The sequence below is a fragment of the Crinia signifera genome, chromosome 5 (assembly GCF_055691185.1).
Source record: "Crinia signifera chromosome 5, ASM5569118v1, whole genome shotgun sequence".
Lineage (NCBI taxonomy): Eukaryota > Metazoa > Chordata > Amphibia > Anura > Myobatrachidae > Crinia > Crinia signifera.
Window position 1 is genome coordinate 20,558,922 of NC_139221.1, and position 23,497 is coordinate 20,582,418.

At 45.7% G+C, this 23,497-nt stretch overlaps 1 protein-coding gene across 2 annotated transcripts in view; it reads right to left on the minus strand.

Annotated features, from left to right (window-relative positions):
• Positions 1-737: 737 nt before the first annotated feature.
• The window catches only part of TAF2 (TATA-box binding protein associated factor 2), a 90,406-nt gene continuing 67,646 nt past the window's right edge, over positions 738-23,497 (minus strand). Inside the window, exons 22-26 of one of the 2 annotated variants that reach the window (XM_083186742.1) lie at positions 20,004-20,113; positions 15,889-16,118; positions 10,871-10,972; positions 9,320-9,425; positions 738-3,380 (exon numbers count right to left, since the gene is read on the minus strand). In XM_083186742.1, the coding sequence (XP_083042868.1) occupies positions 3,118-3,380; positions 9,320-9,425; positions 10,871-10,972; positions 15,889-16,118; positions 20,004-20,113 (811 nt within the window). In that variant the 3' untranslated portion in view covers positions 738-3,117. Of the gene's footprint in view, positions 3,381-9,319; positions 9,426-10,822; positions 10,973-15,888; positions 16,119-20,003; positions 20,114-23,497 lie in introns of both variants that reach the window. The other variant, XM_083186741.1, reaches the window with a different exon arrangement.

A 23,497-nucleotide genomic window follows, 5' to 3' on the forward strand; every position in this document is an offset into this window, starting at 1 on the left:
CTTAGCCATTGTGACCTTCAGTGGGTCGACACAATGACTCAAATCCCCTTAATACAACATCAGAAAATATAGATGAGGTTTTTATACTTGGCATTAAGCCTTTTCTCAGTTCCCATGGGGGACATAGAAGACTTATGGGGTACAGCAGGCATCACAAGTCCCTCCCCCTTCAAACCCTATCAGCCACTAAAGGACCTCGGTATAAAAACTAACCAAGAGAGGTGCGGAATAGGAGAAAGGGGAAGGTGAGCAAATGGAACAAATAATAAAATAAATGGATTAAAAAAACACTAAACAACAACAATGGAGGGTGAGATAGAATTTAATAAAAGGTGGGCACTGGCCAAGGTAGGCATCTTTGTACATTTACCCCACAGTCCCTGGTAGAGAACAGTTGTTATTAAGATGGTTTGTACAAGTACTTGATCCTGAGGACAGCTGCTATACCTATAGTCTCCATGGTCCCCCACAGGCAGAACGAGAAATAAAAAATCTTTTGGAAACTGGTATTTTATAGTGGGGGCCACCTTCGGTGTGGCCGATTTCGTGGGACTTCTAACTTCTACAGGTCGGTGCACGTCTAGCGGAGTACACCTAGTATTTGCAGTTGATGATGCTAACGGAGTGCATTGTCCATGAGATTTTTTTTTTAATGGACACAACTGGTGATGGAATAAATTTAGACATTTGTAAAAAGATTTTATACAGAAGAAATAATCTCAGTAAAACTACAAAAGTAACATAAACGTGGTTTAATTCGCAATTCTGATAGCCGTCGTGTAGACAATACAATGATAATCAAATTGGTGACAAATATAAAAATAGATGAAGTTGGAATTGCTGTGTGACAAGTTAGAGAAAGCGGTGGCCCTTATTGGAGGGAGAGACCCCTTGTTCTCAGAGCTCGACTGTAGAAGACACTTTGAAATCCAGATGCAAGTTTGTACAGCAGACCCCCTCGCCCCTGCAGCCAGAGTGAATTTCAGGGACGATTGGTGCAGTCCAGTTGGATCAATAATTCCTTCATTTGAATGTAGCATACACGGGGGGTATAACTGCAGCCAAAGACCACCTGTAACAGGAGCCGTTGCTGCGGAGGAAACTGTGTGACTGAGGCCGGACCTCTCCTGAAAACACTGCAGCAATTGTTCGAATTTCCGTGTGATTTAGAATTGTACAGTTACAGACAAATTTGTTAAAAAAGACCAAAATCACATCAATAACAGTCGCAGGTTTCCAATGAACATAGTAAGATCTGCATTTTATTGTATGGGTAATCTGTACATTTTTATATATATATAAAAAAAATCCAACTTAATGTTATCCTACGCTGCAAAGACTCCGGTAAGGATGTACGCCTTTGTGCGGCCAAATAAATAAAACAAGCTAGACAATGGCATAGTATACTTATGTAAAAATGAAAAGCTGAAATCTATTACAGGCCTATTAGCCTCTTGATAATGTAACGCACGGTCGTATACAAGTGTCACAGCTGACATAAATGGGTCACATCGGTTGTGGAACATGTAAAGATTTGTCCATAGGGAAAGTGTTCTACTAACAGACTAAATCGCAGGACTGGACCGAACTCTGCGTTTCACCTGTGTATCACCGGCCTAATTTTGAACATTAAAAAAAGCAAAAAAAAAAAAAAACATTTAAAAAGCCAATTTTTTTTTTTTGGTGCTATAACAAAATCATTTTCAATAATATAAACACGGTGCCTCAAACACAAATATCAAAAACTTGATTACTATTGGGCTTAGATGTGACTCTAGGGTGGCCCGGGATTGGAATCGACGGAACACGGGGATTTGGCCTTACAATAGCCTGGATTTGCACAGCCAAAAAGCTGGGCAGCGTCTGAGCACCCCCTTTTTGATGGGGTGTTTTGTTTTTTAATCCCAGGAGCATTTTTTTCAATCCTGATTCTCGGGATTGAAAAAAAATGCACCGGGATTGGCATCCCCCAAGATCTGACCATTCCTGGTATCAGTATCTAGAATTACAGTATAAGGCGCTGCTGATGTGCGCCAACCCTGGCATCGGAACAGTAACACTGGCAGCTGTACGACTGATCTGAACTATGGACTTCACGGTTACTGTATGAACGGGATCAAAACAGGAGAGGGCGGAAGACCATTGTCATCGGTCTTCTAATACTTTGCCAATTTAGATTTCAGTTTGAACACCCCCCCCCGGCCAAATCTAACTCTATGCACGTTACATCTGCCTCACCTGCAGTGCAGCATACGTTTGCCCATTTGCATGCTTATTTGCTTTGCTAGCAGGCCCAATGTCGTCAAAATCCCGCTTTGCAAGTGAATTATTTTCCATGAATAAAAAAACGACAGTAAAATGTTTCTTCATGATTACCATAATACAATCCACGTTATTTATCCATTTTATTTACGATAAAAATTTAGAATTGTATAAAAATCGTTCTGCATCAGATACGCATTTAAAAGGAAAACAAAATTCTTCTATTTAAACCAAGACGCAGCTACCGGTCGATAAACACATAGGAAAACAGTGTTGGGAAGTAGTATAATACGTACAGCTATCTGCTGGCTACGCGGTACGTACCACCACCTCTCTCCATATATTCCAGCCACACAGATTGTGTCAATGGCGTTTAGTGGTATCGGCTGGTATAACAATACTGCGCAGTTCTCCATTTTGTGTAAACCACATAACTCTCCTTGTTCTTGGTTCTCTAAAAGTCAGTGGTAACAAGAGTTTAGACCAGAATGATAATTGGTGTTCTGAAACATTTTTCGATTCGGATTCAGATGCGAAGGGGGCATAAAAGCAGACCCCAATTCACATTGACGACATTCACAAGTGTTCTTTGGAAATACACTGGAATGGCATCTTCGATGCTTTCTCTGCTGGCAATATCTGAAGAATGTTTTATTCCTAGGACTGGATGATTTCGCCAAGAGACCAAGGCAGAGCGATGCAGAACCCATATCAAATTGAAGACCGCGTGACCTGCCTGTGGACAGGTGAACCATGGCGATGGGAGAACCAATGCGTGGTCCTGACTATAACTAGACCACTTCCGTTGCTCCTCTGGGGCGGTACTATTCTGGCTCGTTCCGTGAATGCTATTGGTCAATCGGAGAGGGAGGGAGACCGGATAGACCGGCCGCTGGCTGGGCTGCTAAATGGCATCGGTTCCCGCTCTTTTTCTTTGCTTTCGTGCTTGTGTTTGTGCTTATGCTTGTGTTTGTGCTTCTTCTTTTTCTTCTTGTGGTCATGGTGATGATGATGGTGGTGGTCACTGTGCTTGGAAGAACTGGACTCTTTGATGAAAGAGGACAAGGGTATTTGGGGGACGGAGAGCATATGTAATTCCACAGAAGACTGTTCCTTTCCTGTACAAGTAAAGAAAGGTTACTGTGAATAATCGGAACAGAAAAGGAGAACGTCCTGTCATGTTTAATCGGAAAGACCTCTACATCACTGGTTCCCAAACTCGGTCCTCAAGGCAGTCTAATGTTCACAGATTTAAGGATATCCATGTTTAAGCACAGGTGAATAGTGACTAAATTAAAAAACCCCGTCTGTTTGAATATAACGAATGTGCCCAAACAGGGATATTATTAAAAGCTGTGGTCCATTCACCCAGTGCCTCACACTTGGACTACTGAAACCTTGCTGGCCTAAACTGGTTCCCCATCATCTCATGCAGAATTCACTGCAAAGCGCCTGCCCGTTATAAAGTGTGTACTAGACTGGCACAGGGACTATCACCACCAGGAAACAAGGACGCAGTAAGCAAAACATACTGCATGGTCTGGAGTGGGATCACCAGGAAACAATGATTCTGTTAGAAAAAAAAAAAAATGTAGAACAGGGGTGGCCAAACCAGTCCTCGAGATCTACCACCGGTCCACGGTTTCCAGATCACCTAGCTGGTGCACAGGTGTAGTCATTACTAACTGTCACATATCCCAGATCACCTAGCTGGTGCACAGCTGTAGTCATTACTAACGGTCACGGTTCCCAGATCACTTAGCTGGTGCACAGGTGTAGTCATTACTAACTCACATTTCCCAGATCACCTACCTGGTGCACAGCTGTAGTCATTACTAACTGTCACATGTCCCAGATCACCTAGCTGGTGCACAGGTGTAGTCATTACCAACTGTCACATTTCCCAGACCACCTAGCTGGTGCACAGCTTTAGTCATTACTAACTGTCACATTCCCTAGATCACCTAGCTGGTGCACAGCTTAACTCTCACATGTCCCAGACCACCTAGCTGGTGCATAGCTGTAGTCATTACTAACTGTCACATTTCCCAGATCACCTAGCTGGTGCACAGCTTTAGTCATTACTACTGTAACTCTCACATTTCCCAGATCACCTAGCTGGTGCACAGCTGTAGTCATTACTAACTGTCACATTTCCCAGATCACCTAGCTGCGCACAGCTGTAGTCATTACTAACTGTTACATGTCCCAGATCACCTAGCTGGTGCACAGGTGTAGTCATTACCAACTGTCACATTTCCCAGACCACCTAGCTGGTGCACAGCTGTAGTCATTACCAACTGTCACATTAACCAGACCACCTAGCTGGTGCACAGGTGCAGTCATTTCTAACTGTCACATTACCCAGACCACCTAGCTGGTGCACAGGTGCAGTCATTTCTGACTGTCACATTACCCAGATCACCTAGCTGGTGCACAGCTATAGTCATTACTAACTGTCACATGTCCCAGACCCCTAGCTGGTGCACAGCTTTAGTCATTACTAACTGTCACATTCCCCAGATCACCTAGCTGGTGCACAGCTTTAGTCATTACCAACTGTCACATTTTCATACAAGCTGCATTCATTCCTACTATAGACCCACAGGATGCTTGACATACATGGACTGCTGGTAGATCTTGAGGACAGGTTTGGCCACCCCTGCTGTAGGATCTCAACATTCTCTGAGAGTGAAAATTGGTCTGTGCCTCAGAGAAGGCCTAATTGCTTCCCAGAAATCAGGAACATGCTGAGTAAGTTGGGACATTTGGGAGACATACTGTACGTGAAACAAAGGATCCTTGCCTTGGTTAGCGTCATTCTGGCGGTTTTATTCTGCGTCAACCGTATCAGCAAAACAATCAATGGGAATTGGATTACAACTGGGAGGTAATTTATTTTTTGGGGGAAGTTTTTAGAAAGTGGCTTAAAAAGACCAAAATATACTTCTACCTATTTTACCCCATGGAGCACTTATTTGGCTGATAAAACATTGGCATCATATCAATTTAACCCTTTTTTAAATGCATCAACCAGCCATTTGACACAATGTAAGTACCCCAATCTTCTTATTGTGACCACTTATAGACTTTTGTAAGAGGTTTTCCTACATTACATTAATTCGGATCACTTTGGGCCAGATGTATCAAGCTTCAAAAAGTGATAATGTGGAGAGTAAACAACCAGCCAATCTGCCTCTGTCATTTTTCAAACCCAGCATGTAACATGGCAGTTAGGGGCTGATTGGCTGGTGGTTTTTACTTTTTAAGCTCGATGCATCTGATCCTTTGTGGTACAGACAGGTTTCACCATTTTCACCTGCACTTTTCCCTGGCTTTGTAACTCTCTCTGCACCATGTTACATCAGCCCCACCTGCAGTGCAGCTTGGTTTTGTCCATTAAAGAGTTTTATTTTACAAACCAGCCTGAAATCATCTCTCAAGTACAGAAGACATCGGGGAGAGGGCCCTGCTCGCAAGAGCTTACTATCTACAGGGAAATGAGTAGACAACAAGGAGATAGGAGTTTTAAGGATTTCCTATATAAAGATTTGTTTGGGGACACCCCCCTTCATTAACCTTTGAGTCACTATACAAACCTATAACTGCCAAAGACGTCCACACACGCACCAGGCCAGTCCGATATACCAGCATGGCCGATTCTGCTGCTACGAATGATTCTACAACTGAACCATGTAACAGCTGCTAGCTTTCTATGTTAGATTTCCATTACAAGGCGACTTTATTAGAACCAGGTGTTCTGAGAACTGCTATGTCAGATGTTGGACAAGGCTGATGTGGAACATTTGTGTAAGGAACACATGTGAAGATTTTTTTTTTGCCGTTTCGTCTTTGAAAATATAATTTAATTAAGTGTGTGGAGTAAGTAAACTTGGCCCCGGTTCTACGGACATTTCACGGTGTGTGGGCTAGAATCAGTGGGTCTGCCCGATCACAAATCGCATCCATACTGATGGGGTGGATGGGAAAATAGGATTTTATGTCATTTACCGTTAAGAGTGCTGGGTGACATTGGAACCTGGATTTGCAGGTTGGCACTATAAACTATTGTAGCTTTAAATTCTGAGACCCAAATACCCATCCCACCTTGGCCACTGCATCACGCCAGTGAGTCCTTATAGAGTCCGCTAATGGAGTAGCAGTGACAAAACAATGAAATACCGTAAACAAGTCGGGAAAAGACGTCCAAGAACCAAATCTTCCAGTGTTCCTCAGCATGTTTAAGATAATAGGATTCAACGGTAAGGGACCAACAATTCTATTTTCTCTTGCAGCAAGTCTGGGGAACAATGGGCTATGGGCATAGGATGATCAACAGCTACAGTCAGGGAAGGAAACGCTCAGGCTGCCTGACCAGAAGTGGACATTGCTGGAGGCGAGAGAATGCGGCCAGAGGACCAGTCAGCTGCAGGTCACCCTGCTGTAATCTAGGCATGAGTAAACAAGTAGAGAATCTGTACTGCGGATAGAAAAAGTCTTGTCCCGGTGATCCCCCGAGCTCGGACAACATCTAGCAGATCATTCCGGTCTCGGGAAGCCGATAAAGGAGAAAAAACAGTGAAAAAAAAAAAAATCAAAAAATCCTGGTTTTAAGTGGGACAACTTTTGTCTGGGACTTAGGAGCCTTGAAGAGAACCGATCTACAATGACGGAAGGTGAGAAAAAGGTGGCTTGCAGGACAAAGCCCTAAACACATAAATACGTCAGGCTGAGGCAATAGCCATAAGGAAGACCAGCTTCCAAATCAGTTGAAAATGCACTGAATGAAAATACTCAAATGGAGCCTGTTTGAGATAATTTTTTTGGGCCTTTAAAAACAGTTTCAAAAGCCAGGTCGTTAAATCCCATTTAGGAAGGTCGTCGTAGAGAAAAGGACCTTGCTGCAGCAGGTCTGGACAAAAGGGATACCACCCGGTACCTACCAACATTTTCATAATGTCGGTAGGTACCACAACCTGCATGGCCAGTCCAGAGCCACAAGGAGTATGGTCACCCATTAATCGGTGATGTGCTTGAGTTTCTGAGGCAACATTGGGGTAAAGGGAAATTGATACGCCAGATGAAAATCCACTGAACCAATACGGCATCCACTTCGAAAGCCAGTGAGTACATGGATCTCACAAACAAAAAACTGTATAACCTTGAAGTCAAGATGCCATGAGAAACTCCTGCAGAAGGCCCCATTTTCAAACTATCTGCTGGAAGACCTCTGCATTGAGATACAACCCCCCCTTCTTGGAAGTAACGTGGTTCTGTTATCGAACACCGCGGATAACTCTAGAACGAAGATCTCTGACCAGGAAAATATTCAAGCACTTCCGTATTTGTGCAGTGCTCTTGCAGTGTCTCCTCGATTTTCCTATGCCACCACTGTGATGTTGCCTGACTGAATATGAACTGGCTGGCCAGGGTGGCCGGTGCTTTCAAGTGAGCCAGAAAAAGGTCTCGGTGCTCAACAGAATTCCCATGAATGTAACCTTCCATACTGCATGGTGTAGAAGGTGGAGACCATCGTGCCCAACAGCATCATGCACAAGATTGGCAGACGAGGTGCTGACCTTTCTGCAGGGTCCACGCTTTGGACATCTGCAAGAGTTGTTGAAGACCACCCCCAGAAAAGGAAGGCCCTGAAAAGGAATTAGGTGTGACTTTTCGAATTTGTGATCCATCAGTGATCCTGATGTACTTGATAATTATGTGATCTAGGCGGTTGTCACTGAGAAGCTGATCATCTAAATAGGGTATGATGCAGTAGGCTTTCCAACACCAACCAGATCTTCATGAAAACTTGAGGAGCCGTCACTATTCCCAAATTATGTGAAGATACTTGACTTCCAGTGAGGCCAAATATTCATTGCCTTCCATACCGTGTATTACTGTTCAAAGAAATTTCTATCCGAAAATGATCGACCCATAACAATGTCCAAGGCGCAAGTTTTAAGATCGGACTGAATGAGCTGGGAATGGGTTGGAGCAAACCTATAGCATAGTAATTGGAGATGATGCGGTTGATAGCCTGGTCTAATACCGTCCTCTTCTCTGCATCCTGGGAAAGATTGGTAGGGAAAAACCGCCACTGTGGTGGACCCATGAGGTCAATGACTCAACATTTGAAATGAGGCCCAGTACCCTGCATGTGAAGAATACTCCACCCAATGTTCTTTGAACCTTGAGCAGCTGTGGAGAGGTGCAAGTCTTCCCCAGAGCCTTGGCTTCTGAGCATTGGTTGGCACCAGAAAACCTGCCCTAAGATGCCGACGCCCTGCCGGGGAAGAAGTGGCACTTGGCCGTCTGAACTCTTGAGGACACTGACATAAAAGGAGGAGCAAAAATTTTTTGTACAGAGACTGGAGTGCAGTGAAGGAACCCCGCCATCCGTGCCCCCCCCCCCCCCCATCCTCAGCAAGTTGAAAGCGGCTACTAGCAGCCACTACACTCAAGGTGTTAAAATGACAAATAAACTATCTATCTACATGAGAGGCCCTACTCCTTGAGGTATCATGATGATCTTGCAGGGGGAGAAGCTACAAAAGTCTAAGTACCAAACTCCAGCCAACCTGCAATCCCATGATCCAGTATCACTCAGCGTTGCTGCAAGAGAAATGAAGCTGAATGATACATACATTGCTGTATGTATATAGATACAGTCCATTTGCGCTCTACTCAAAACGGCCATGCAAAAAACTGCTGGTTTAAAATCTGCAGATTGATCCCGAAGTCATACAAACATGTTACCAATGATGTTCCATAAGCACGCCTTAACAATACACAATACCATATATGATATATGATATATATCTATCTATCTATCTATCTATCATTATATATGCTGCAAATTCATGGTAATATTTATATTACCAGGCGCTGCAAAAACAGCCACAAATTCCTACAGCCCATTGAGGTATAATCACAATAGGGTCACGGTGCAGTAATAGGTGTAACAGAAAAGGAACAGAATATGTACTTGCTGTACTGTACATACAGTATCTGTCCATCACACACACAGTAATATCTGTAAGCTCAGAATTTGGGTTACCTGGTGTCGACGGCCTGTCAAGCATGCTTAAGTGATGATATATGAATGCCTGGCTGTCATGCACGGTGTCCATGTCAATTTCCTCCTCTTCCTGCGAATTTGAGAACTGAGAATATAACAGGAAAGAATGCTCTTATTTAACCATTCAGTTTTTTATTCTTTCGACTGAAAATTTGGAAGATGACTTATGTACACAAAATGTATAAGTGGGAACCCTGCTTCATCCACTATATAACTCTCTGTGGCTTACTGCTGCATCCTTTTCCATCATGTCACATGCAGCCCTGTCCTCACTATCACATCACTAGTCTCCTGTGCTGCTGGGGACCCTGCTTCTATAACTATACAACTCTCAGTCTGTGGCTTCCTGCTGCCTCCATTCCCCTCCTCACATCATGTCACTGCCCTGTCACATGCAGTCCTGTCCTCACTGACACATCCCTCATCTCCTGATATACTCTGTGCTGCTGTGGACCCTGCTCCTCCCACTATGTAACTCTCTGTGTCTTCCTGTTGCCTCCTTTTCCATCATGTCACATGCCGCCCTGTCCTCACTATCACATCACTAGTCTGCTGATATACACTGTGCTGCTGGGGACACTGCTTCTTTAACTACACAACTCTCAGTCTGTGGGTTCCTGCTGCCTCCATTCCCCTCCTCACATCATGTCACTGTCCCTGTCACATGCAGCCCTGTCCTCACTGACACATCACTCATCTCCTTATATACTCTGTGCTGCTGGGGACCCTGCTCCTCCCACTATATAACTCCCAGTCTGTGGCTTCCTGCAGCCTTCATTCCCTTCCTCACATCATGTCACTGCCCCTGTCACATGCATCCCTGTCCTTACTGACACATCACTCATCTCCTGATATACTCTGTGCTGCTGGGGTCCCTGCTCCTCCCACTATATAACTCTCAGTCTGTGGCGTCCTGCTGCCCCCATTCCCCTCCTCACATCATGTCATTGCCCCTGTCACATGCAGCCCTGTCCTCACTGACACATCTCTCATCTCCTGATATACTCTGTGCTGCTGGGGACCCTGCTCCTCCCACTATATAACTCTCAGTCTGTGGCGTCCTGCTGCCCCCATTCCCCTCCTCACATCATGTCATTGCCCCTGTCACATGCAGCCCTGTCCTCACTGACACATCTCTCATCTCCTGATATACTCTGGGCTGCTGGGGTCCCTGCTCCTCTCACTATATAACTCTCAGTCTGTGGCTTCCTGCTGCCTCCATTCCCCTCCTCCAATCATGTCACTGCCCCTGTCCTCACTTATCACAGGAGTGGACAGGTCACTGTCTCCCCAAATTAATGCGCTCATCTTCTGCTTCAGTAACCTTTTTGATGGATCTGGCTGTTATGGGTGCGCTCACTCCAGAGGAACACTAAATGCAGATTATTCACCTTACCTGCCCCGAGGCTGCAGCTAAAAAACAGTACACATTAATCCATGTCTATAATGCCGACTCCCTTGTCGGAATCTACTGTTCCTTACTCTGATTTTGAGTTTCACTTTATTGCTGTCCTCATTCTTCTCCAGTACCTGCCCAGGTTCCAGTGATGAGTCAAGAGGGGCCTCTGCTTTCCTTTTCAGGCCTTGCATATGAGCGATTGCCAAGGACACTTGGTCTTTGGAGTCTTCTTCCTGGAAAGGGAAATGAGCGGCATTGGTGACTTCAACACAAGAGGCGCGAGCTTCCTCTCACTGGCAGGCACTGGGGGGGGATCTCACATACGTTATAACTGCAGCACTGCTGGAGTCATCACTAGAGGCGTGGGCTTCATGTGTCTCCCTGGTAGGCACTGGGGGGATCTCACATATGTGATAACTGCAGCACTGCTGGAGTCATCACTAGAGGTGTGGGCTTCATGTGTCTCACTGGCAGGCACTGGGTGTATCTGACATACGTGATAACTGCAGCACTGCTGGAGTAATCTCTAGAGGCGTGGGCTTCGTGTGTCTCACTGGCAGGCACTGGGGGGATCTCACATACGTGATAACTGTAGTACTGCTGGAGTCATCGCTAGAGGCGTGGGCTTCATGTGTCTCACTGACAGGCACTGGGGGGATCTCACATACGTGATAACTGCAGCACTGCTGGAGTCATCGCTAGAGGCAAGGGCTTCATGTGTCTCACTGGCAGGCACTGGGAGTATCTCACATACGTGATTACTGATGCACTGCTGGAGTAATCTCTAGAGGCGTGGGCTTCATGTGTCTCACTGGCAGGCACTGGGGGGATCTCACATACGTGATAACTGCAGCACTGCTGGAGTCATCATTAGAGGCGTGGGCTTCGTGTGTCTCACTGGCAGGCACTGGGGGGATCTCACATACGTGATAACTGCAGCACTGCTGGAGTCATCGCTAGAGGCAAGGGCTTCATGTGTCTCACTGGCAGGCACTGGGGGGGGGATCTCACATACGTGATAACTGCAGCACTACTGGAGTCATCGCTAGAGGCGTGGGCTTCATGTGTCTCACTGGGAGTATCTCACATACGTGATAACTGATGCACTGCTGGAGTCATCACTAGAGGCATGGGCTTCATGTGTCTCACTGGCAGGCACTGGGGGGGATCTCACATACGTGATAACTGCAGCACTGCTGGAGTCATCACTAGAGGCGTGGGCTTCATGTGTCTCACTGGCAGGCACTGGGGGGGATCTCACATACGTGATAATTGCAGCACTGCTGGAGTCATCACTAGAGGCGTGGGCTTCATGTGGCAGTGTCTCATTGGCAGGCACTGGGGGGATCTCACATACAGTATGTGGTAACTGCAGCACTGCTAGAATCACCACAAGAGGCATGGGGCTCCATGTGGTGGCACTGTCTAATTGGCAGGTACTGGGGCACTGTCACATATGTGATAACTGCAGCACTGCTGGAGTTATCACAAGAGTTGTGGGCTTCATGTAGCGCTGTCATTGGCAGGCACTGCAGTGATCTCACATACAGCATGTGATAACTGCAGCACTGCTGGTGTCATCATTAGAGGCGTAGCCTTTGTGTGGTGGCACGGTCTCAATGACCGGCACTACAGGGATCTCACAGGCATTGTGGGGCTTTCACATGTGTGAAAATACAGTGAGAAAAAAATGTACACTAACATAAGTACATTTAATGCCACAAGTTCTGAGTCGATCAGTCGCTTGCAAAAGTATTCAAGGTCTGTATAAATGCCGAGTGTCAGGATGGGTGGACAGTCATTAGGTCGACATACTGGAAGGTCGACATGGCACAAGAGCGACAGGTGTCTAGGTCGTCATGGGACAAGGTCAACAGTCAAAACGTCGACATGGTTTTTTTTACTGTTATTTTGAGCTGACAGGCGGTATTTCATGCCCTACCATCCACTAGGGTATGGTGGGAGAATAAAATAGTGTGCCGAGGGTAGCAAGGCACCGTGCCCGAAGCATGGCGAGCGCACGCGGTGCACAGAAAACGGTGTCCATGTCGACTGTGTCAACATTCGGGTAAAAAAAAAAACAGTGAAAAACCCCATGTCGGAAACTCCCTTTTGACTGTCGACCTAACCAGTGTCAACCTACACTTCTGTCGACCTAGACACCTGTCGACCCAACGGTGTTGACCTAAAGACTGTTGACCATCATTACGTCGACCCAATGATCCCATTCCCTAGTATTTTTATTTTATAACCAGTTGGATTAGTAAAGTAAATTTTCAAACTCAGAATTCATTATTTGTCTGCAGATTTAATTAGATCAAGTTGGAACTTCTATAACCCAAATGGTTCGTTGGTCCTATCTGCCAGCAAAACACAGATCTAATGGATGTGATCACAGAGGAGATTATCTACAGCCCCTACAGATGCATCCACGTACATGTATCCTCCATGCTTTATATACATAATATATGAGCTCAGTGCACCGATTTACAATAAATAGCGTCTTATTATCAAAATGTACAAGCAGCTTTACTTTACTACACTTTCTTGTTACATTTTCTAAGTACAGGTGACTTAATATGCCAATATTATATTATAATTATTCAGTAATATACAGTTTGAGCCACACTCATCGTTGCCATCGCCGGCGACTCTGGCATACGTATCCGATGCTCACGTGCCCCATGACCGGCAATGGACGCGCGAGACGCTCTTGAGCATCTACGAGCACCAGCCCCCAGGATTGAGCCACAGACGGCAACAACAAGTGCTGCTCCAACTGTACAAATGCGCCAATTTTATATTTCTTTGGCTTCCTGTAGCAAACCCCGTCATGCATAGCGACCGCTATAGAAGACAGCTGTTTTATTATCCCCTATAGAAACGATCTTCTGACATCGCTAATGCATGGCTCCCTCTTAGGAGGGAGAAGGTACAGTGTATGAAATAAGAAGGTACAGTGTATGCCACAAAAACAAAGTAAAAATGGTACTTGTTTCCTAGCATGGCGCCCAGATTTTATACGTACGGCACCGTAGGGAAATCTCATTGCATCACATGGGCCATTTTAGCGGCATGCGATGCGATTTTTTTCAGGTATTTTTTTTGTCATTGTACACCACTATATCGCATGTCCCGCAAAATCGCATGCGATTTTATAGGGTGTGCGATGCCATGACATTAGGTATACAATAATATGATTGTATGTCCCAAAAATAGATTTAACGCACCCCCCCACTATCCACGCGACCCCGAAGCGTGGCAAGTGCAGCGAGCCGAAGCGTCGCGAGGGGCGGCTGAACGCGTCCTCCGACTTTTTCATTACCCCACTATCCACGTCGGCGTGGAGTTGATTTTACATAGAGTGGCAAGTGCAGCGAGGGGACGAAGATTACTTTACATGTATTCCAAGGGGCTCGCTGAGTTTGCCACACTATATAAAAATCAACTCCACGCCGACGTGGATAGTGGGGTAATGAAAAAGTCGGAGGACGCGTTCCGCCTCTGCTCGCCACACTTCAGGGTGGCGTGGATAGTGGGTGCATTAAACCTATTTTTGGGACATACAATCATATTATTGTATACCTAATGTCATGGCATCACACACCCGATAAAATCACATTAGATCGCATGCGAATAAAAATTGCTTGCGATTTTGCGGCAGATGCGATTTATTCACTGCTGAGAGAGCAGTGAATAAATTACATAGAACAATCGCATCGGCCATTTTAGGGCCATGTGTTATGTGATGCGATTTTTCTATGCGATTTCACTACGCAGAATAGCCCACTAAGCAAATAGCTTAGTGGGCGCCGTGCAAGGAAACAAGTACCGTCAAAATGAAATGGCTGAGAAAAGTTCACCAGCACCGAGAACGTCAGGATTTCTGGAAAGCAGAGCAGGTCCAAACATTAAAATCCAACTAAAGCAATATTAAGGGCATAATGTGGAATAGAAAAAAAAATCCTCCCGTTTATACTGTTCTTTTATAGGGCAATGTATTATGTTGCAGATGCATACTGGCCGCTCAAATGGACAGGTGTAGAAATTCTCTAGTTTTATGGGTTAAAAAAAAGTGTATTTAAGTTCTGAAGATGGATAGAAAACTCTTAAAAAAAAATAAAAAATCTTGCCTTGGTTAAACATAAATCCAGGCAATAGAGGGTTAAACCCTAAACACACCAACTGTTTATATTCTATATACTTTCATTTTTAACTGGCTCGATTGTATTATTCTTCCACGCATCTGAAATTGCTTACGTAACAGATTCTGCTTCCCCTCCTTCTATAATACTGCAAATCATGCGACTTTTTTAGACCGTTGAATATTTTAGCAAACTACCATATGGAACAAAGTTGTTTTAATTTTTAACGTGGCGGGTCCACAACATTCCTAAAAATCCACCAGTTCTATTTGAAACAGATCAAGCGACTTGAATGGTGGGGAACCTCACTTTCCATCCCAGAACCTTCACAAAAATGAGTCATGTTGCACAGATGACATCAATCTCTAACAGGTGATGACATCACTACTGTATAAGAGGACATTTACATACGTACTTGTCACGTGGGTATAATCAAAGAGAAATAGAAGTAAGCAGGATTGTGCCCTTTGGGAACAACAAAAAATGGGGAAGCCACTGGCCGCCAGTGGCTTCCCCATTTTTTGTTGTTCCCATATGTCTATTTCTGGAGTGTGATGGTCTCCGGGGGATCCACAGGCTGCTGATTATTAAATTAATCATCCTGATCTTGCGCCAGTTTGCATTAACCTTGTTGTTTAGATAAGGATTGTGCCCTTACATGTAGGCGATCTGTAATATCAGATAATGATATCGGATACATACTGCACCATAGATTATCACAGGTGCGATTACTGGTTACCATTACCATTTGCTGCTGCGAGGAGCTTAAGAAAGCAGCAATTTACAGTGAATGCACAAAGGCGGCAGCTTTACCGGACTAAACCGTCAGGAGAAGCCAAACAGAAAAGCAGATTTGGACGAAAGCATATCGGCTGCTTTGGCCTGCAGATGGCTGCCTGCATTATTCTGCCAATATAGTGGATTATTTCAGAGTTAAGAACATTAGAAGTCAGACGTGCATTGGAGCTGTAGAAATCGTTGCAAAAGGTTTCATTAAATCTTACGGTGTTCTGGAATCCCGCGACTTGTCCGTGCATGTTGGGAGTTGGCAGAGGATCTAGGCTGCTGGTTACTGGCTCTGGAATGATCGTGGGGTTCAACACGGCTTTCTTCTCTTTCAGATTAAGGACTAATCCGAGTTCTGGCAGCGGCAAGCACGCGGGTCTGCTGAGGCCAAACAGCGTGTGGTAGAGGTCCATGGTGCCACATCGCAGTCTCCAGTCGTGAGAGGTGCCTGGGTAACAGGAGAACAGGGTGGGGAATGAGCGGGATACCACCATCATGTCTGGTGATCAATGGGGTGAAGGTGGTCGTCTTGCTTAGATTACCCAATCAGATTCTAGCTATTAATTCATAGACTGTACTAGATAATTACCTAGGGGGAAACTTACTAAAATGGGAGATCTATTTCACATGGGATGTTGCTATAGACAACCAATCAGAATAGACTTTATATTTATTTAGCGCCTTCTAGAAGATAATAGATAGTATCTGATTGGTTGACCATAGCAAGCAATCAGAACATAATGGACACAATGAGTAGGTTGGTGCAGCCATTTTGGTTAATAAGTTCCACCCACAAAAGGTACTGGGGAGTGGCAGACATTTTGGGTTACCTGGAGTGGAATAGGCAACGCCTAGAAGAAATTACACAAAATGGAGAAGTTGCAGTATACCAGAAGTCTCCCGTGACAATCAGTTCCTAGTGCTTTCTGATCCCAGACACGGGTGTGCCAAGTGAGGCGGCCATATTGGGCATGCCGCAAAAGTTACAATGTGTGAGATAAGCCATAAAAGGAAACAGGACCTTTGTGGGTGACTGAACGTGTGTAATCGGATATAAAACCACGTGTTGTTCATCCTGCCCAAGAAAAAACTATCTGGGGTGCAATGTGTAGGTTACATCTGGCAAGGTGTGCAATGAGCGGAAGTATAACATACAGGTGGAGAAAAAAAAAAGAAGCGGTAGCGCTGTGTGACTTTTTTGGAACTTTTTGTGTTGCGTTTTCCTACAGATTCTGGTAATAACTTGATCCCTGTTTGGGGAGTACGTCCACCAGGATACCCCATTGCCAGAAGCAGGGCTATATTTCCATAATCTATAGCAGTGCACCATGTAAGCTGATCCTTGCAGTTCTAGGAGCTGAGCTGACCCCCCCCCCAGCACCAACGGCTTTGGAGACATCAATTACCAAAACCCCTACCAAGAAGTTCCGAGTTAATAGATGTCGGGGAAAATCGGATGCATGCACTTCACACACTTACAAACTCTGAGGGGAATATGATTTAAAGGCAGACATTCTCGCCATGTGGTTTCCAAAAAGGCTTTTACTACTTCTTCACGTTCTCAAATATCCCTTTCACATGTTACAGAGGAAACCTGAGCAGGAAAACCCCAGAGCGCTCCCGAAAAGAGGCCTCAGTGAGTGAGGAGGCCGGCTGTCTGCGTGTGGTATCCCAGGGCTGTGCAACGTCTGGTTAGATGCTTTATTCTCAGCGATTGGCTTCAGAAACAAGTGCTCTAATTGGTCTAACTGGGGACAAAAGCAAGTTTCAGCTTTGCCAGTGCCCGACATATAATGTAGACAGATAAAAACGCGTGGGCGCAGAAGTCTTGCGTTGTTACACAGAGGGGACTGATTTGCAGCTCCTACACTTGGGCTACAGCTACATTGGCAATCGTACACCTGGCTCATGCTGGCTAGTGTGACAGCTGGAGGTCGCATGCTGGCTAGTGTGACAGCTGGAGGTCGAAAGCTGGCTAGTGAGACAGCTGGAGGTCGCATGCTGGCTAGTGTGACAGCTGGAGGTCCCATGCTGGCTAGTGTGACAGCTGGAGGTCCCATGCTGCACCAGGGAGAGGCTGGCTCATGCTGGCTAGTGTGACAGCTGGAGGTCGCATGCTGGCTAGTGTGACAGCTGGAGGTCGCATGCCGGCTAGTGTGACAGCTGGAGGTCGCATGCCGGCTAGTGTGACAGCTGGAGGTCGCATGCCGGCTAGTGTGACAGCTGGAGGTCCCATGCTGGCTAGTGTGACAGCTGGAGGTCACATGCTGCACCAGGGAGAGGCTGGCTCATGCTGGCTAGTGTGACAGCTGGAGGTCGCATGCCGGCTAGTGTGACAGCTGGAGGTCGCATGCCGGCTAGTGTGACAGCTGGAGGTCCCATGCCGGCTACTGTGACAGCTGGGGGTCCCATGCTGGCTAGTGTGACAGCTGGAGGTCCCATGCTGGCTAGTGTGACAGCTGGAGGTCCCATGCTGGCTAGTGTGACAGCTGGAGGTCCCATGCTGGCTAGTGTGACAGCTGGAGGTCCCATGCTGGCTAGTCTGACAGCTGGAGGTCCCATGCTGGCTAGTCTGACAGCTGGAGGTCCCATGCCGGCTAGTCTGACAGCTGGAGGTCCCATGCTGGCTAGTGTGACAGCTGGAGGTCCCATGCTGGCTAGTGTGACAGCTGGGGGTCCCATGCTGGCTAGTTGACAGCTGGGGGTCCCATGCTGCTGCACCGATTCTCTCCCCATCCCAGAACATGCAGTGGCAGCTTGTCCTCTCTCCCTGAGCTGGTGTCCCACCCGCTGCCGGACCTCCAAAGACTTGGAAACCAAATATCTAATTGATTCCAACGTTGCAGTGATACAGGTAGCTCGACCCTTGATGACTGCTCCACCGCCCGCCCTGCACCTCCGCTCGTAGAGCTCATTCCCCCTGCAGGCCTGTACCGCTGGAGGAGGCAGACGCTAGAGGGCATTTTGACCTCTAGCTTCTGATGGTGCATAGTGTTACCCGGAAGCGCTTAGAGCTGACAGTGACACCACAAGAAGGTGCAGGTTTCGACAAAGCTGCATATTATACCCTGGCAACAAGCAAGCAATTTACAATTATTTGGAAGACTAACTGTGTGGCATATTGTGTCTGGGGCACTGTGGTGTGTGGCATATTGTTGGGGCATCGTGGTGTGTGGCATATTGTGTTGGGGTCATTGCATACCTCTCAACTGTCTGCCTTTTCATGGGAACGTCCCGGTATTTTGGGACGTTCCCATGTCCTGCCCGAGGCTGGCAATGTCCTGCGGCGGGTGGGGGCAGTTGCGAGTCCCCCCTGAATAGATGCACACAGCATCTAATCCTGCAGCTAGAGGGGCTGGGGGCATAGCCAGCTGCTCACGGAGCTGCTGGGCATGCCCCCACAGCGGTGAAAACTGGGGCATCGCTGTAGCGTCTTGAGTATAATCCACGCCCCCCCCAAATTTCAGCGCACGCAATATCCCTCCTCAATTCACTCAAAAGTTGGTCGGTATGGGCATTGTGAGGTGTGGCATATTGTGTCTGGGGCAATGTGGGGTGTGGCACATTGTGTCAGAGCATTGCAGTGTGGTATAATGTGTAATAAGTATTACGATGTGTGGCACATGTGTAAGGTGCATTTTTGTGTTACTGCCTATTTTTTTTTTTTTAAGTAGCTCTTCTTAAATCTGTTTAGGGTTGCTCATGCAAGAATAAGGTTTGAGACCACTGCTCTAGGCCCTCCAAGGATCAGCCTGCAAAATGTTCAAGTCAGCAGAGGTTATTATTGCTACATAACTGAGGGTTGTTACAATGTTAATGTATTTTCTCCATAATTGAAGATCTGCAAAACCGCCTGGACAGAGTCAGCTGTGTTCAACCTTCTGTAAACTCTAGTGAACTTTGTGACTGAGAATTCACCCTGTTCTCAGGAAATATACTGGTAAACAAAAAGTGCACTCGCAACTCTATACAGTATAGAACGTTGAGCTCAGAATCACCCAGTGTGTATGGGCACAACACAATATCCCCACTACAAACTCCATGGCAGCCTGCTACATTGCTTCTCTTTACTCTCCTACCTCTAACCCTACAAAGGTCCGGTCAATAATTTATATTTTTGTTATTTTGCTGGTACCTTAATGTTTATTATGCCTTATATTCGTATATATTATTTTGGACCTCAAGAAACAATTATTATAAAGAAGAAACATAAACCAGAAATGAGAGAATGTGATAAATTACAAAACTGGATTATCTTCAGGTCGTATTCAAATAAATGAAATGTTACTACAGATATGGAACCGTACAGTACAAGAGGAACGCTGTACTGTACCTGAATTCATAAGCTTCCATAGCTGGTCTACAAGACCTTCATTGTACAACGGAGACTTCATGTTCTTGGTGAAAGGCGGGTTCTTTGATAACATGTAAAAGATTTTGTGCCTAGGGACAAAAAAAGGAAATCAGCGAAAGGACATTTCTAGGTCAATACTCAAGAACAGTAAGTGACAAATTACTCTGGAAACAGAACGATGATTACATTGCAGTAGAAGAAGATGGAACAAAGAATCAGAGAGTCACAAGATGCAAAACATCAGCAGAAATAAATACATGCTTGTAGATATCATATCTCCACAGTGCTGTACGTCTACTGCTGGCTTTCTTTCAAGAACACTATCATTTTTTTAAAGAACAACTGGTATTTGATAACATGAGATTTAATGGAATGCGATTTTTAGTAAGGTTCCGAAATCGCACCGGATCGCATTTTAAAAAAAATCGCAAATTTCATAATCGCAATTTTTTTTTTCAGGTGGAGTTCTACTATTTAATGAGTCACAAATTCACAGCAAAAAAAGTGTGATATGATGTCATTTTTTTAGTCTTGAAAATGTGCGAATTTGAGGACATGTGTGATTTTGGAGACATGGGGGTCCCCCTTCCTGAGAATAACCGTCCTCGGGCTCAAAGAACCGGTTCTGGTTTTAAAAAAATTACGGTGGCAAAAGAAATATGGTCCCCTTGATTTTTTTAAAACAGCACCAGGCTCAAGGGCCGGTCCTGGTTTCAAAAGTATGGGGGACAAAATGACTAGGGGTCGCCCGTATTTTGGCAGCCAGTACAAGGCACAAACAGCCAACAGGGTAATTCCACAGCCGGGGGAAACATATTACGTAAGTCTCTGGTCCTAATATGGCCACCGCCGGCCCCTGAAGGAGTTAAGGAAAAATAGTTGCACAATCAAACTAAACAAGCAACATGTTTACGGGACCTTAAGACACTTGGAAACGGTCTGAAAGCAATGTGGCTCCGGCTCGTGACACAAATAATTAGGTCATTAACTACATTAATAACTGGAGTCAGTGTTATGGTAAGCACTGCCATCGCTGTAAGCAAATAGCGTATAACAGAATATCTTGTTGCCGCGCTACAGGACTGGGCGCAGACTCGAACAACACTCCGCAGGAATCACCTGATGGTGGTGCTGCACCTAGTGATTGGTGTACTGTATATAAAGCCTACCGAATCCATTGTGGCAGGGACAGCATACCTCCACATGAAGATAATGTGGAGGATCCGGTCTAGGTTTTAGAGCAGCAGCACCAGGAAAACTGGTGGGATCAGTGTTGGGCTGATTAGCAACACCTGTTCCCTCCTGATAAGTGTTTCCATGGCAGGAGGTCATTGATCCTGATGGTGGAAAAGCTGCCCAGGTGATAAGCTATGGTATGCTGTTTTACCTGCTACAACATAAAGACCAAGACTTCATCTTATCCAATGTATGTTATTCCTTGTCACACCACCTTTATGGAGGCAGAATGCATACAATAACATATACTACTGCATAATACGCAATAAAATCTGTGACGAATGGAAATCACTACACAAATGATGTGGCTGCTGGCCAGACTAAGCTTTCCAAGAAATGGGCATTGCCAGGTGGCCTTTTTGTGCGGCCAAAGAACATAAGCATTTTATGGGCGTGTCATAAGTGTATAATACAACTTCCATGATTGTACTGCCCGGGTAGAGGATAGGTTGTTCTTGGCAGATCTGGTCCAAGTGCAGGCACCAATGACGGATAGTGACGGAAGAATAGCGGACGGGAAAGGCTTCTGCACATTGTGGCGGATTGTCACGTTAGCAACGGAAAGTAAGCGCAATGCCCGGGGCGTACAGCCCCTCAACAAGCCAGTGTGTATATACATATCACAATTAGGAAAGCAAAGGATTATGCTTCCGATAATTCCTTTTCTTCGGAATACTTCATGGCAGCCACACAATGGGTTCATCCCTCTCTCCCTCCCTCCCTCTCTTTTCACTCGCCTATATCAGCCTGCCCCTCCCCCTTGACACTAGTCCTTGAATGTCTTCGCCACCAATCCTAGGGAAAAACAGGGGGGGGGGGGGGTAACAAAATATAGGCTGCCATGAAGTATTCCGAAGAAAAGGAATTATCGTAAGTATAATCCGTTGCTTTCTTCTTCCTACTTCATGGCAGCCACACAATGGGAAATACCAAAGTAGTAGGGAAGGCTACAATACCTTAAATCAATGCTTGTCGTAAGACCTTGCTTCCGAACTGTTCCTCCGACACATCTAAAGCATAATGCTTCGAAAACGTGTGCACTGACGACCACGTTGCTGCTTGGCATATGTCTTTAATTGAAACATTAGCCTCTCTCGCCCAAGAAACCCCCATCGCTCTAGCCGAGTGTGCCTTCTATACCTTCCGGGACTTGGCGACTCACTTTCTTGTAGGTAAAGTTGATTACCTCTTTAAGCCATCTTGAGATAGTCTGTTTGGATGGAGCATATCCTTTATTTGCCCCTTGTGGAATGATGAACAAAGACCTAGCCTTCCTAAAACTGGCGGTCCTGTCCAAATAAATTTTGATGGCCCTAACCACATCCAACGTATGGAGATCCTCCTTTCTCCTGTTTGCCGGATTAGGAAAAAAACAAGGCAACACGATATCTTGATTGATGTGGAAAGACTAAACTACTGGTCACCACGTATTGTGTACTTGACAGGGACAGTGTTCTGAACACCAGACCACCGCCCCCCCACCAATGTAGAGACCTTCTTACGGACTGAGGTAAGGGGGATCTGACAGTCCAACAGCACTTGGCTTTTGGTATACCTGAGGAGATTCCACTGGTGCGCCCTCATGTTCCATCTGGCCCAGGGAATGACATCCACCAAGGATGCCATCATCCCTAGCAGACTAACTGCCAACCTCAGCGGCACTCTTGCATCTTCTTGTGCCCTGCGAACCAGCTGCTGAATTTTCTCGCATCTCTGTTCGGACAGTGAAATCTCGAATCTTACTTTGTCGATGACTATACCTAAGAATTGGAGTCTTTGCATGGGGACCAAATGGCTTTTCTCCCAATTCACCAACCAGTCGTGGTCCTGGAGAAATTGAATGATGGTTTCTGCAGCCAAGATGGCTTCGCGCTCTGACCTTGCGGAAATTAACAAATAGTCCAGATCGGCCCATATCAAAATTTTCCTCTTCCTGAGACATTCCATTAGAACTACCAGGACTTTTGTAAACACTCTTGGTGACGTGAGGCCAAATGGAAGGCAAGTAAACTGAAAATGGCTTTCTCCCACTGCAGAACCTTAAATATTTCTAGTCTTGCACCCCAATAGGGACATGGAAATAAGCATCTCTGAGGTCTATTGAAATGAGGTAATCGCTTTCTCTTAGACCCATCAGGATGGATTTGGCTGTTTCCATATGAAACTTTCTTTTCCACATCCTGTCGTTTAAGTTCCTTAAGTCTGGTATAGTTCTGAGAACTCCCGAACTTTTCCTT